This window comes from Camelus ferus, chromosome 27, assembly GCF_009834535.1.
Source record: "Camelus ferus isolate YT-003-E chromosome 27, BCGSAC_Cfer_1.0, whole genome shotgun sequence".
Lineage (NCBI taxonomy): Eukaryota > Metazoa > Chordata > Mammalia > Artiodactyla > Camelidae > Camelus > Camelus ferus.
Genome location: NC_045722.1, coordinates 22,193,480 through 22,209,875, shown reverse-complemented (window position 1 = coordinate 22,209,875; position 16,396 = coordinate 22,193,480). Strand labels below are relative to the sequence as shown.

Sequence of the window (16,396 nt, the reverse complement as noted above, 5' to 3'; positions counted from 1 at the left end):
TTGTGAGCTCATCTTCCTTCCCAGAGCAAGAATTGCAGCTTTGCCATCTGTGTTGGGTGGCTCCGTCTATCTGGCTAGAGAGAAAGTCGGGTTTCAAGCACATGGCTTCTGTGCTGGCTTTCAAGTTTGTCACTAAGCTCTCATGCTGGAAAGTGTGATTGTAGAGAATCACTCCCTCTTCCCGGGAATCAGAGCCGAAGGGCTCCGTGAGGTTTCCAGTCGCCCTACGCATGGTTGTCCAGAGGGTCATGTTTAACCCCATTTGCTTTGAAAGGTGCACCTCAATGTCTGCGGTGCTAGCACCGGTCAGCATTCTGGCAACCAAATCCCACCCTCACCCAAATACATAAGTGCTTTTAATTTTTGAACATTTGACTTTACTATTTTCAGAAACACATCATGTTCAAAACTATGTCTCTATTTCTATTTGGTCTTTTTTTTTCCTTGACATTTTACAGAGTTCTAACCATGCTGCGGACATAACTTTGTGTTTCTTTTTGTTACTTGCATATCAAATACTTTTTGATGTCATTATATATATCCTTTGTAAGCAGCATTTTATATATTTTTATAGTGCTTCACCAAGTAGAAAAACCGTAATTTATTTAAGCATCCCTATATTGTTGGATATGTGGATTGTTTTCTGGGGTTTTTGCTATTATAAATAGACAGCTTAGGGCAGGAAGCTTTCTCAAAAATTGAAAATTATTTCCTTGAGATGGTTCACCAGAAGTAGAATGACTGGGACAGAGAACAGGTGGAAACCACAAATATAATCTAGTCTTGATACGTGTTACCAGTTTGCTTTTCAGAATAGTTGAAGCAACGTACGCCCTCCTCGGGCACAGGTAGGTATGCTCAATTGCCAGTTTTAGAGGCGATGAAGGGTATCTTCCCTTAATTTGCATTGTGATCATTACTAATGAGGGTGAATACTTCAAAATGTTTATGTACAAAGTGTGTGTGGGTTTTTTTTTAAGAAGCAGGATTTTATTATTATTATTATTTGTTGTTGTTGGGAGGTTTCATTCTATTTTTATTCCGTTTGTTTATGATTTGATTTTCTTCATCATCTATCTGATTTTTTTTTTTAGCGTAAAGTAAATATTTTTCCTAAATAGCTAGCAAAGTACCCAAAAACATAGACAAAACCGAAATGTTAAACGATGTTGTGGACTTCCGTGTCTGGCAACAAGAACAAAATAGCTAGAATACACAAAACAAGTTGTTAAAAATCAGCCCAGCCGTCCGGATAGGGTCCGTAAAAGTGAATCAACAAATTGCTCCATTTAGAAGACAAAGATTGTCATGTTGGATTTTTTTTTTTTACATGTGTTTACTGTTGTGCCAGGTATATTTCATTTTCCCACTGGGCCCACTCTCCACTCTCCTCTGTCCCCTCTGCCCTGAGACTGGCTTGTCCACAGACTCTGCCTCTGGCTTATGATTGAGTTCAGCCAAGGGGAAACTCCAGCGGGAGCTCGGAAGCAGGAGGAGATATTTATTTATGAGCTGTTTATCCCTCCAGCATCCCTCAGGGTCCCAGCCCCTTCTCCGCCCTTCCATAGATTATAGCACATCTCCGGGTTTAACACCCCTTCTGTTCCTGGCCCCAGGGAACCCCACTGTCCCCTCTGGCTTTGTTTCGCTTTGCTCACACCTTTGTAAATAGTCTCTTTATTAAAGCCTCATTGGATTATCCCAGCTTAATTATGCTGTCTGCTTCCTGCTGGGACTGACTGGTATAACTATATATGTAAGAACGATGTCTAAATTATAAGAAAACTGCAAAGTTACAAATAAAGTGGATGGGGAAAGATACACCGAGCAAATACTAACCAAAAGAAAGCTGATGTAGTTATATTAACAGACAAACAGAAATGCGACGGTGAAAAGCATTACTGAGACTAAAGAGGGTCACTACGTCCTGATAAAAGAGTCTGTTCAATTTTAAGATGGCCTCGAAATATATAAAGCAAAAACTTGTTAAAGCTACAAAGAGAAAAGAGACACTCATATACAAGGTGGGAGAGTCAGCATACCTCAAATGTATTTGATAGATAAAACAGCAAGAATCAGTGGGAAGAGGAGGGAGGGTATAGCTTAGGGGTAGAGCGCATGCTTAGCATGCACGAGGTCCTGGGTTCAATCCCCAGTCCCTCCATTAAATAAATAAATACATACATACATACATACATACATACATACATACTTAATTGCCTCCCTCCCAAAAAAATAAAAATAAATCTGTAGGAAGAGAAGATTTGAACATCACAACTGACAATTTAGGTCCAACCAATGCGCCTATTGGAACATGACACCCAGAATACACTAGCCTTTCAAGCACAGATGGATTATTTATGAAAATTGGCCACATAGTCGGCCATTTGGCAAGCTGCGGGGTATTTCCAAGGATGGGTAGTACATAAATGCTGTTCTCTGACATTACACTTAAGAAATCAAAATTTCAAAGATAACTAGAAAAATCCCATGCATTTGATAGCTGAAGAACCCTTCTGAATTACTTATGTGTCAAATGAAAAAAAATCATAATTTAAAATAGGAAATCAGTGGAACTGGATGGTAATAAAAATGGAACTGGATGATAATAAAAGTACTGCATAGCCAGACAAGTGGAACGCAGGTAGTGTAGTGGTGAGAGCGAAGTGTCTGGCCCCAGCGTCAGGTCCCACAGGGTAAGGGTTCAGTCCCACAAGACCGTATCCCCGACACGCACGCACCCTCTTCAGGTCCCAGTTGTAAGCCTGGGTTATCACCCGTGCCTGAAGGTCTCAAGATCCCTCTCCTTGGGTGCCGTTAATTTACAGCGGCAACCGGAACCCAGGGAAATACTCACGTTTATCTGTGTATTAAAGGACACAGATGAACAGCTAGATGAGGAGACAGAAGGGGCGAGGTCTGGAAGGGTCCCACGCACAGGAGCTTCTGTCCTTGTGGAGTTGGGGTGCATCCCCCTCCTGGGTTGACGTGTTCACCCCCTAGAAGCTCCCTCAACCCCACATTATTAGGATTTTATGGAGTCTTCCTCGTGCAGACAGGGCCAATGACTAACTCCATTTTTAGCCCCCTCCCCTCTCTGGAGAAGTAGGGAGCGGGGCTGAAAATCCCAAGCTTCGAATCATGGTTTGGTCTTCTGGTGACCAGCCCTGTCCAGGAGCCCCCTTCCCCCAGAGTCATCTCTTCAGAACAAAAGTTGCTCCTGGTACTTTTATCACTTAGGAATTTACAAAGGATTTAGGAGCCCTGAACCAGGAATGATGTGGTAGAGACCAGCATATAACTCCCCTATCTCATCGGTACCCTCAGGGAAGATAAAGTGTTTCAGCTATGAGGTAAGAAGAGGATGCTACATTTTAAAAAGGAGTAGTGGGAGAACCAGAGAAATGCCTTGAGAACTTTAAACATGAGGCAAAAGTTAGACAGTCCATAGCGAGGCTGGGAGACCCGGGAGTGGATTGGGAGAGGAGACGGGAAATACTGACCCCGTGAGAAATGGTGTTAGGAGAGAATTGGGAACACAGGGAGGACGTGCAGTGGGGTGGGATGAAGTAAGAGAAAGGATTCCCCGATGTCCTGGATGTGAAGGTGCTGGATGGCATCTAACACTCAGAAACTAGGTCACCGCAGATGAGCATCACTGTAACCGAGGTGGCCGCCCGCTCCCCGCGTGGGAGGAGGCTGGGTCCAGGTGAGGCTGGGTGCGGTGGAGAGCACTGCTGTCTTTGTTCTAAACCGTGCAGTGGTGTTTGTCTCTTTCAACGATTGATTTCTTACCGTGAAAAAAAAAGGTAAAAGATGATAATTCCAGTTGTCTAATGCTGCAAGTGATTGTTCTTTACCAAATGAGTATTTGTTTCTACACTTCACCCCCAAGAAATATTGGAGCTCAGGATTTGTAGATCTTTCTTCTGGCGCTGAAAATACCATCTTTAAAGGATTTTATGGCCACAAGATAAAGGGGAAGGTTCTCCCATCTGCCCAGTTGTATATCTGGCTCTGGAGGTGTGCGTGTGCCTCTGTGTGTACAGGGCATATCCATCCTTCCTTTTCCTTGCCAGGCCACTTCCTGAATTCTCCTTATCTTCCCCCCTTTTGCTTTTTGTAATGTGGACTTAAAGTGCATTTATAACCATGTGTTAAATGTATTGAGTCAAAGCTGATATTTCTGTGTGTGTGTGTCTAATATTTGATATAATGGCTGTATTGAAATATAATTCATATCCCATCAAATTCACCCTCTAAAAGTATCCTTGCATATTTTTATACACAGAGGGAGGTGAGCCTTTTTATTCCTTCCACTCAAACCGCCGCGTTAAACTTTGTGAACTCAGGTTCCCCAGACCTCAGGAGGGAAAAAAACCTCCCCTGGAGTGTTAGGCTGTAACAGATTTCTTGATTTTCTAAGGCCTCTCTTTCTTTTCTGTGTTTCGACTAAAGAATTTCTCACTGCATGTTTTAAAGTGGGGATGGGGAGAGAATTAATAAATCCTTTAATTTTTTTATGGAGGGGGAGGCAATTCTGTTTATTTATTTACTTATTTATTATTTTTTTAATGGAGGTACTGAGGATTGAACCCAGGACCTTGTGCATGCTAAGCACACACTCTACCACTGAGCTGTACCCTCCCCTAATAAATCCTTTATTGTTGATAACTTCTCTTCTGGCCAAAGAAAACCCAGGAATTCAAAAGTAGTAATTCCGAGTCCTTAGTCTAACAAAACCTTTCCCCATGTCTATTTGGTTTGTCTCTGATTGTGAATTTCCCTCTCAAGGATTTTTAAGACTTAATTCCAAATGCTGGGGAGAGAAGAGCTTTATTACCTTGGTCCTTTCCTGTTGGCAGATTCAACCTGAGCCTGCCCTTAAGTCTCGTTCTGTCTTCGAATAGGAGTAATCCTGTTTGTTCATTACGAATTCAATTCTTCGAGGAGAAATGCCGCACAGAGATAATGAATGAGGATAAAACCGTTTATTGGCAGCCTCAGAGGGCATTAGCAGCGGATTAGCCTCTGTCTCTCACAATCACAGTTGCCTGGGCTGTGCTTGTGACATTTCTTCTTTGGTCTTGGGAATCCGATGGAGAGAAAGCCAAAGCATTTGGATTTGGGCGTCTTTTAAGACCTCTTCCTGGAAATTAAGGAATTAATGGTGCTAGTTGGGTTTTGGTAAGGGTAAACTGGACCAGGCATGCCGACTCTCTTGACTAATAAACAGCACACGCTCGTTAAATGCTTTGTCCAAAGCAGACCCACATCCTAAAGTCCCCTCACCTCCCGTTGGCAGTTCTGTTGAGCGTGGACTGGTCTCTGGTCTGGTGTCTCCATGAATGTGTTCTTCTTCCTTGGTTCATCCACACTCACATGTCTCATCTCCCCAAAGCGAGGGCAGACTCTGGGCATGGTGGGCATGGGGGACTCAGGGGACCTGATCTCAGCTGGGGCTGGATACTCTGGGTGGTGGCTTACCATGAGGAAAGGATGACACTGAAGACTAGAGCTCAGAGCTGCACATGCCTGTGTGTCTCTGCCTTCGTCTGTGATGCCAAGTCACTGAGATCTGACCCCTCTGACTCACTCCAGCTGGTTCTGCACCACTGGACGGGATCGGGGTGCGGCGAGGAACTGTAGACCAGGTGCAGTTCTTCCAAGGGAACTTAGTGGCGTGTCCCAGGTGCTCTGTGGTCTCACCTGGTTGTTTTTTTGTTTTTTTAAAATTTTTTTTCTGGAAGTGTAATTGATTTACAGTGTTAGTTTCAGGTGTACAGCAAAGTGATTTAGTAATACATGCACATACATATGTATTTTGTTTTCAGATTCTTTTCTATTATATGTTATTACCAGAAATTGAATAGCTATATAACAAGTTTCTACTGTACAGCACAGGGAACTATATTCAATATTTTGTAATAGCCTATAATGAAAAAGAGTATGAAAAGGAATATATGTAAATATACGTATAACTAAAACATTGTGCTATACAGAAATTGACACAACATTGTAAACTGACTATACTTCAATTAAACCCCCCCCCCCCCAAAAAAAAAAAGAAATTGAATATCACCTGACTGTTTTTGAATCGAGCTACATGAGATGCTAAACCCCATGGAGAGGTCATTTGACTTCTTAACATTATGTGTCAAGGGCCTTAACAATGTCTTACTCTCTTTGGGGAACCTACCTGGAGAGAGCAGTTCAGATAGAGCAAGGGAGATTCCTGGCAAGTTCGTGCATGAAAGCAAAAAGGAAAAGGAAACTGGAATGCATGTCCTAGTACAACCCTGTCCTGAGAGACTGGCTACATAAATGCTTATATTCATGTGGTAAAATATCTTGCTGTCAAAAAAATTATATTTCTGGGGAGGATATAACTCATGGTAGAGCGCGTGCTTAGCAAGCATGACGTCTTGGGTTCGATCCCCAGTACTTCCATTAAAATAAATAAATAAGACAAATAAACCTAATTAACCCCAACCATAAGAAAAAAAAAAAAAACCTTAAACAGAGAATTGCACTTCAAATTATATCATCCAGTGTAATACTTATTTTCATGTCTTACAAAGGCAGAAAAGACAGAAGGCAGGAAAAACAGACTCCTTTGGTACAAGTAAATGAGCATGTTGGAGGGGAGGGTATAGCTTAGTGGTAGAGTGCATGCCTAGATGCACAATCTGGTTCAATCCTCAGTACTGCCATTAGAATAAATAAAATTTTTTAAAAGCCTAATTACCCCCCCCAAAAAAATAAAATAGATAAAAAGTTTTAAAAAGCATGTTCACCTTTAAGTAAAAGAAAAAGGAAGGAAATGTCTCCAAAATCCCTGCTGTCTAAACCTTCCCCTCAGGTCAGGTTTTCCACTTAGAACCTTCTAGGAGAGGGGAGGGCTCCTTCTGGGGCCGCCTCTACCTGCCTGCTCCCTTTTCTGTGCCCCTAACTCACCAGCACAGCGCCTGGTCCCTCCTAGACTCTCCTGAATATCTCTTGCCAATGAAGAAAAGGACCAGAAGTTTAAACCAAGTGTGAGCAAAACACCTTCTTGTTCACTTGTGTTTAATGCAGACATGGCCAAGGTGCACTTTTCTGCAGTCTTTGAAGAAGCCTCATCACTTGCTCCCAGCAAATATTTCTGGTACATTTCTGAGTTTCTAAATTGCTACAATTTTATCACATCAGAAAGCTGTCAAGCTCTTAATCATCAGAAAAGATGCTCAGCATCTCATGTCAGGAAGAGAAGTGCAAGGTGAATGCCTCTGAGGTAACAGATCATCCATCCAAGGCTGTAGGGAGGTGGGCGTGTTGATGTGTTGCTTTGTAGGGCTGTGAAGCGATCTCACCCCGTGGAGGACAATTTGGCGATGTCTATCAAAATAACAAATCACGTTCTTTTTGACAAGGAGTATAGACTACAGATGTGCTTACATATGAAATGATCTGCTCACTAGATTTAAAATGCCCTATGTAGCAGCTCCTATATGACAGGCACTGTTCTAAGTGTCCTACCAGCATTAAAGCCATTTAATTTGCCAAGCAACTCTATGAGGTTGATGACATTGCTGTTATTATTATCCTTGCTTTACAGACTAGGAAACTGAAAAACAGGTTAAGTCACGTGCCCAAGGCCACACAGCTCATCGGTGGCGGAGCCAGGAGTCAAACCAGACCATGCAGCTCCAGGGTCCTTGCTCTGCCAACCTCAACTAGGTTCCTCCAAATGGGAACAGGGTTAGAGCCCTGTTTGTAATTGAACACCTTTGGAAACAACCTAAATGCTGGTCAGGATGGGGAGTGTGAAGTCAATGATGCCACACCTCTCTGATGCAGGGGTGGAAAGATCACCAAGATGCATCTTGGTGGGAGGAGCAAGGGGCAGAAGGTGTTACCAGGTGTGTTGATAAAGAGGGTGGGGCAGAGTGCGTGTGCAGTTTGCTCGGATAAGAATAAATACCTCTGGAAGGATGCACGAGACATGGGCAACCAGGATGCCCATGAGGAGGGTGGCAGTGGCCAGAGAATGGGGTCTTTTGTACTCTCAGATTTTGAGCCATTCATAATTGTTATTTATTTGGAAATGTAAATCAAAACCCTGAGTACCACAGCTTTTCCCTGTTTTTCTCCTTGACGGATAAGCACGTTGTTTATAGATTTTAAATTCAACTTAATCTTAAAAATTCACTTATATGAAGGGTAATCTATGCTATGGTTTATTTAAAAAATCAAAACAGGGGAGGGTAGAGCTCTGTAGAGTGTGTGCTTCACATGCACGAGTTCAATCCCCAGTACCTCCTCTAAAAATAAATAAATAAAAACCTAATTACCTCTCCCCAAAAAATAAATTAAAAAAATTTTAAGTGTGAAATTGTAAAAAACAAAAACGAAAAAAAACCTCAAAACAATTTTTTAAAGGGGAGGGTAAAACTCAGTGGTAGAGCACATGCTTAGCATGCATGAGGTCCTGGGTTCAATCCCCAGTACCTCCATTCAAAAAAAAAAAACAAAAACCTAAAAATTTCAAACAATATAAATGAAATCCTTCTTCCATTCCTGAACCCCAGCCTCCCCTCCCAGCCCCGTCCTGCCAGACAGCTCCGACTACTGGTTTCTTGGATTTTTTTTTTTTTTTTACTTTTCAGTTTTTTTGAGATATCATGGACACACAGCACTGGTAAGAGTAGGGTCCGCAGCATGATGACTTACGTATATTGTGAAATGATCACCGCAACCAGTTTCGTTAACGTCCATGATCTCATATAGGCACACGCACAAAAAGAAAAAAAAGACAAAACGGGTTTTCCCCTTGTGATGAGAACTCTTAGATCTGCTCTCGTGGTTTCTCGGAATTCTCTCTCCTTACCTTCACTCACGGTGCGTGTTGATCCTGGGCTGGGAGCAGCCCTTCTTGTTTGTCCTACCAAAACTGTATCTGAAAATAAGCATCTAATTTTAGTGACTTGGCCTTCGGTGGGTGTTTTTGGAGACCTCGTAGAGGGCTGAACGAAATCCCAACTCAAATTACAGAGCGCAGAGCCCTTGTTCCCTGGTGTGTCATCATTATGTCCCACCGTAATCACAGTTCATCACTCAGCAGTTAAAATGCCCAGATCCCTTTGTGGTTTTGAAGTGTAGCTTCAGTTTGATCCTGAGGAGATGAGGACGGATGAGGGTGCTAGCCAGGCACTGTGTTTTCTGCACCCGTGTGAAGTCCTTCTTGTGTCATGAACTGAGCAGCCCAGGCTTGGACCGCGTTAGGGGAACAGCCACGGCGGGGCTGAGGGAACCAGGCCTTTTGGAAGACCGTGCTCTGGGAGGTTTTTTTCGAGGCCAAAGGACCTACATCCTTCAATCCTGGCCGAGCCAGGAGAGGCCCAGGCGATACAGGGCCTGATCTGGGGGCTTTGGGGGCTGCAGGCTTTCAGGACCTGGGACCTTAGTTGGGGGAGAGGGTACAGCTCAGTGGTAGCGTGTTTAGCATGCACGGGGGCCGGGTTCAATCCCCAGTACCTCCATTAAAAAAAAAACCAAAACTCTAATTATCTCCCCCTACAAAAAAAAAAAGAGAATTGTAGTCAAATGCTGTTTAGAGCAGCATCGGAGTTGGCCAGATAAGCTGCCAGCCTGTCCTGCCTTGTCCTCCACGCACCCACCTGGGATGGGGTGGCTCAAAACCCCGGGCTTGTGGGGTATAGGGACAAGCAGAACCTCCCCCTGTTTCTGTACTAGGATTTAGGGAGCCTGAGATACTCCTGGAATTGGAACGAAAGACAAAGTTATATGGTAGAGCTGCTCACATTGCAAAAAAATGGTCTATAGACAGAGAGCTAAAGACAGATGGTGTTCCATTTAGCAGAGTGCAGTGGTGTGAGCAGAAGTGACATTAAAATCCAAACAAATAGCAAGGAATCAGAGTCACCATTCCCGCTGCCTACAGCAGCCTGATAACAGAAAGTGCAGGGGATGTGAAGCTGTGGAGATAAGTCCCATGCTCCGGGCCGAGGGTTCTCCCGGTGGCTCACAGCTGCCTGCCTCTTCTCAGTAAACGCTGAGGGGCTGGGGCGGCGCATCCCCAGGCAGGTGACACTGGACCAGGCCCCTCACCTGCCCGAGCGTGACGACAGTGACCTCCCCGGCACGGTCACAGTGCCGGATGCTGGCCACAGCACGGTAGGAGAGGGCAGCCCGGACCGTGGCTCTGAGAAGGCCTCTTGTGTGTGTCTCATTACACCCTGGCCCCACCTGGACACTGAAGGCCAGGTCCCCACTTCTCTTTACACCAGGAGACCCAGCAGCCTGGGCCACTGTTCCCACGTGGAGGTGGTTGGAGTCGGGGGTCCCTGCTTACCACCCCTTCATGCTTGTCTGGGTGCTGTCCCCCCACACCTGTCCCTCATTCCCTCACCCTTGGTCCACCGTCCGTGCCATTCATCCTCCTGTTTTCGAGGCTGCCATCCCTACCCGTGGCCTCGGCAGACATTTGAGTTTGTCTGCCCTCCTCCCCCAAACTTGCCCGCCTGCCTGGGCTAACTCAGAAGGAAAGAGCCCAAGGCCAGTCTTCCTGGGACCCAGTCTGGAGGCTCAGAATAGCAGGTTTAACCTGCTTGTCACATTTGGAGCTCATCAGACAAGGCTCTGGGCCAGGCCAGGTCCACCCACTGGAGGTTCCAAGAGGAAGAGAAGGCTGAGCGTGGGGGTGAAGGCCAACTGGGGGAGGCTGCAGTGAAACCCGGGGGCCCAGATTGTGGCCTGGGCAGAAGGTGCGTCCCCAGGTGACTAGGAAGTGACAGTGGGGTCCCCGAGCCCCGCTGTGGGAGCAGAGCTGGGGGACCTGAGCAGGCAGTGCCTGGCACTTATGTGGGTGACAGAGACCCCTGCCAGGCTGAGGGGCCGGGGGCCATCGAGTGCTTCCCAAGGGAGGGTCATCTTGATTCTCAGGGGACTCTGGTGTGGCGCCTTCCAGGGAAACTGAAGGAGTGGAGCCTCGTCTTGTACGGCACAGCCGAGCACCCCTACAACACCTTCAGCTCCCATCAGTCGCGCTCGCGGATGCTGGAGCTCTCGGCCCCCGAGCTGGAGCCACCCAAGGCCGCCCTGTCACCCTCCCAGCCCGACATCCTGGAGGACGACGAGGACTACACAGGTATGAACCTGATGCCAGAGGAGACGGCTCGCCTGGCGAGTTCTGGTTTCCCAGTGCAGCTCTCCAGATGCGGGGCTGTGCCTGGCAGGAGGCGGGGGTGAGGACTGGAGGTCTCCCTCCCTGCCTGGAAGTCGTAATAATGATGGTGATTTGCACCCACACAGCTCCTCCCACCCACGGCTCTCCTAATATTTTACAGACCAGTAAGTATGCTTCAGACCAGTAAGTACTCTTCCGCCTGCCCAGGCCGGGAAATCGAGGTTCCATATGCCCAACCAGAACTGGGGATGTGCCCCCTGGTGGATGAGACCCCCTGCTTCTCAGGGACCCCCTGAGTCTCACGTCTCAGCCTCCTGACTCTCTCTCAAGTCCACCCACTTTCAGTCCTTGTGGCCAGGTCGTGGGATGGACCAGGGTCCTGACAGGAGCCCAGGACGGTTGGGTTAATGAGCAGAGCTGGGAAAGGAGCTGGCCGTGGAAGGTCTTGGCCAGGCAGTGGAGGTCTTAGCTGAAAACCCAGGAGAGGGACTCGAGATGGACATCAGTGGATACTGATGTGACACAAAACAGCTGAGGAATCTCGCCGGAGGTCAAGCTGCCTCATCGCAAATCGGAGAGCCAGGGCGGTGCGAGAAGGCACGTTCCTGGCCGCTGGGCTGGGGCAGTCTTGATTAGCACGCTCGGTAGAAAGCGGTTCCTTTCCCCACCGAACCGTCCTGGTGATTTGTGAGAAACGGAGCCTTTCTGGTTGGGCATATTTTCCTTAGCTAAATATTACGGCTGTGTGATTCGTGACGGATGGTATCTAAGAATATTGATGCTTTGAGTTATCGAATAGCTTCTGGAACCAAAAAAAGGAACAAAATGGGGAATTCCACCAATACATCTCAGGCATAAATTATGGCCAATTCAATTTCAAATTTCTCCTACCAGCCCTTTAAAATGGAGCATTGAATTATGTATGGACTAATCTGCTCTGTGGCCCCCCCGGTGATTCATAAACTGCGGCAAGATTCAGTAATTATTAATAAAAGACTGATTTTTTTCCCCCTTAAAATCTGCTACTGACTAACCTCACCCTCTCTTGGAATTTCACCGTAAGACTGTTCTGCAGCTCAGGCCGTTCAGTCCTTCCTGAGCACAGCCTGGATGGTTAGGGGCTGTCTCTCTGGGATTAGGATGTGTTCCTGGTGTTGGAGGAAGGTCTTGGGGGCCAGTGGGATGGGAGCACCAGTAACAAGCAGGAAAAGCCAGAGGCGGGCGAGAGCAGAAGGCCGCCATGCGTGGAGGGCATGCAGGGGGGTGTCGGGGGGAAGTCACGTTGGACCTGTCAGGAGTGGAGCACCCATGTGTAGAGCCCAGAGGTGATGGGCAGAGGGGATTTTGACACGGGGCGATGGTGATTAACTTTCTGTAGGGCTTCAGCACACAGCCGAGGGGGCCAGGGCAGGAGCTTGTGGACTGACTGTGTGGCCAGGAGGCTTCTGGAGAACTCGGAGGGCTGGTCACGGGCAGACGGTGCACGGTGGGGGGGCAGCCCCAGGGTCCAGCAGCAGGGGTGCCCAGCTGCCCTGCCATGGGGGCAGAGAGCTCTCCTTGGGACAAGGAGTAAAGGGGAGGAGGGGAGCAGGTGGGCAGGGCTTGTGGCAGGGAGGGCATTAGGAGAGCTGCCCTGTGAAGAGGGCAGCTGTGAGGTGGACGGGAGGTGGGGTGCTCTTGTCTCATGTGGCTCCCTGGGAAGGGGGCAGAGCTATTGCCCAGGCAGAGGAAGGTGGGAGGCCCAGGCACTGGTGGAGTCCAGGGTTCCTGAAGGTAACGAGGGTGTGGAAACCCAGCCTCAGGGGGAATCTAAGAGATCAGGAGGACTTGGGGGTCCTGGAGGAAGGGCAGGCCAGGTGAGGTGCCAGTGGCTGAGGTACCAAAGATGGGGCTTTGCAGTGACAGCCAGTTTGCTGGGGCTGAAGAAACATGGGGGCCAATGGCCAGCATGGGGTGGCTGAGACTGAGACCCCCAGGGATTCACCTGGGATGCCTGGTTGCAGGGCAGGTCTGGGGCATCCCCAGGGATGGATCCCAGGACTGGGAAGCTGCACTTGGAGGACTGCCCTGGGTGATCTGATGTTGGGGAGCAGAGGAGTTGCCTGATGGTGGAAGCAGGGTGAGAGAGCATCCATGAGGGAAGGAGAACGGAGGCAGCCGGGACTTCAGGAAAGGAGGACACACAGGCTGAGGACAGGGTGGGCAGTCACGCAGGACTGTGTGAGGATCCAGAGCCCGGGCAGCCTAGGCGTGGACACTTGGCCCAGGACAGCGCGACGGTGCAGGGGCTGATTCCCCAGGACGCACGGTGTGTGCAGTGCAGGGCTGTGTCAGTCACAGGCTCACGGCATGTCAGCACCCACTCAACAGACGGGCTGAAGCTTCAAAGAACATGCCATGGTCCCCAAGAAAGAGAGCAGACCTGCAAGGAGGGGTCTCTGTGCAGTCAGACTGATACTTACTGAGCCTTGCTGCTCCTTCAGGCATTGGTCTGAGCACAGAATAAAACCCATTGGGAGACCCCCCCAACACCCCGCCAGTTGCTTCCTAACCTTTGTTTATGTATGTTTTTCATCCTGGATTTGCTCCACCCTTGACAGGAGAGTTGTCAATAAGCCCTTGTTGGTCTGACACCCTGCAGAGGGGAGTCAGCTGTTAGGCAGCCGGTTCAGCACAAGAATCGCGCTTCCCTGGGAGCTGGAGCCCCGGGAAGTGAGGGCAGAAGGCAGTGGGTCTTTGAGGAACGTTCAGGCCAATTGTGCCAAGAGGAAAAGTAGACAGAAGTACAAACTGCAACACAAATAACGTCCACTCGCCTGGAGAGTGAGTCATAGCCGTGCTGACACCCACAGGCAGCCTTGGGAATGATGGAAAGTTTGGGATCAGACTGCCAACTGGGTGGATTTCATTCAAGAATGTTTCCTGGAAGAGAATAGTCTTGCTGCTGGGCTTTTCGAGATAATTCTAGTAGACAGCTGTACTGAGGAGGATGCGTACAGATACTTACCGAAGCATTCCAAGTGGGTGGCGTCTCACCGAGCTCTCCGGCAGGGAGGGGTGGGGGTGTGGGGCGGCTGGACCAGGGCAGTTACCAGGATGCCCTGTCTGCCTTCTGCCGCCTGGTTGTTGGGTGGACCCTGGCCTTGCACGGGGCTCCACACCGGGTTCGTGATTTACCTCTCCAGCGCAGAGAGGCCCGGGAAGGACGGGGCTCAGGTCAAAGTCCACTCACCATGAACCAGTGGCCAGAAGCACTGCTCTGGGTCTTCCTCGAGGCCTTCCCTGTCCTGGGACACTGGAGAACACTTGTGGACAGGAGGGCACCCACCCCTCCCCAGTTTCCACCCTTCCATCCGTTCACTCACCCTTGGCCACTCACAGATACATTTATGGAGCACCTTCCTGTGCCAAACACCCTCCAGGTGCTGAGGCTTTGGTAGTGAATACACTACACCAACTCCTGCCCTCGAGGTGCTTTCTCTTGCCTGCCAGGGAGGAGTGAGGAACGTGGTCTGTCTCCCCCGTCCTTAACTCACTGAGGAGACTCTTCACCTTCTCAAGTGAGATAGCCCTGCCTTGGGGAGAGGTGGCTGCAGGGGACAGCGGGGACGTTGGGCCAGCCAGGCAGGAAGGCTGGACCTGGGAGCCAAGCTCCTGGTCTTCAGTGCATGTGGCCCCGTGAAGCAAGGGTTTCCAAGGACATCTCCACCAACGGTAGGGGACAAGGTGGGCAAGACCCAAGCGAAGGAGAATTGACAGCAAAACCGCACACCGGTCTGGGGCTAGGGAGGGGTAGGGGTTGGGCGTGGTGGGCCTGGTGCTGGAGGGTGACCTCCAGCGAGCGCCCTCCCCACTCCAGACTGGGAGAAGCGGTCTAGTGTATCCCCAGGGACGGACACGGCTTTGAAAGGGGTTCATGGCCGGACCCACAATGAAAACTTTGGAAATACCAACAACACTAAACCTTCGGGGAGGGAAGCAAAATACAGCGGGTCTAACACTGGGAGGGTCTGGAGGCACTTTAAAGACGAATGAAGAGGGCTTTGTGTGGCTCAGCAAAGACCCATTGTGGGCAGAGAAAATGGGGACTTCTGTTTTTCCCTTGCGTCCCCATGAAATGCTGGTGGCCAGCAAATCACCTCCTCTTTGCTTCTGAACTCACTCCCCACCCCCTCCAATAACTCAAACCTTGTAGAAAAGGTGTTTTTTTCTTCCAAAGACTTGAAAGCATTTCTAATGCCACCACAGGGACCCTGCCCAACCTGCGGAGGTTTTCTGGAGCCGTTTCCCTATGGAAGAGCGGGGAGGGAGGATGGGGCAGGTGGGGGTCCCACCACCCCGCCGGCTCTGGCCCACCACGGCCACAGTCACATTCTTCAGGCTGGGAGAGAGGGACACCTATGGACAGGACTACCCTGGCCTAGGGCTGATAGCCAGTCAAACTGGGCTCCTCCCGGTGGCACATAGAGAGGGGGCACCTAGATGGGGGTGGAGGGACTTGCTAAGGTCCCCAAGCTCTCTGGACTTTTCTCCGTCACTTTGCCAACAGCACACAGGCTCCCAGAGGTGGAATTTGGGGATTGAGGGAAGACAGAGGTAGTCCACATCCCCCTAGACCCTCCTGGGACAGCCACACCGGCGGTGCGGGGGGCGGTCTTGAGCACATGGGAACCCACCTAGCTCCACCGCCGCATGCAGGGAGTGTAGCAGGTTTCTCTCCCAGCCTCTCCTGCTTAACTGTCATCACTGCTTGGCTGCTGCTTCCCTAATGCCCTGCAGCCTGTGGTGCCCAATAGTGCATTGCTGCATCCTTCAGAGAAATCAGAATTGGCCGCTGGTCTAGCATCATGACTCTGATGCCGGTGGGGGTGGGGAGACACTGACTAAGGCTGCCCCCTGACCCTCCAGCCCCCGTCCCAGCCTCTTCTCTAGAATCTCACAGTGCCCGTCTCTTCCGGGATTGGGGTCCCCACCCGCTGCTGGCTGCTCTTGTTCCTGGGCCATCCCTGACTGGAGTCATCAGACTCTCTGACCCCAGATCCCTGAGTAAGGGCTGGATGCCCGAGGGGGTGGGTGCTCTGGCCCTGAGGCCTGGCCATTGGCCCCAGCAGGGCCCTACCAGGGTTTGAGACCCGGACACAGGGTCCTAGGGGACTGGATGTGATTGAGAAGGCATCTCTATGGGTGAAAGGAAATGCTTGTTTCTTT

At 49.2% G+C, this 16,396-nt stretch overlaps 1 protein-coding gene across 1 annotated transcript in view; it reads left to right on the top strand.

Annotated features, from left to right (window-relative positions):
* PCSK6 (proprotein convertase subtilisin/kexin type 6) overlaps positions 1 to 16,396 on the top strand; it is a 167,716-nt gene that overhangs the window by 134,583 nt on the left and 16,737 nt on the right. The window contains 2 exon segments of the mRNA XM_032469194.1: positions 10,970 to 11,149; positions 11,314 to 11,352. Coding sequence (XP_032325085.1) covers positions 10,970 to 11,149; positions 11,314 to 11,352 — 219 coding nt within the window.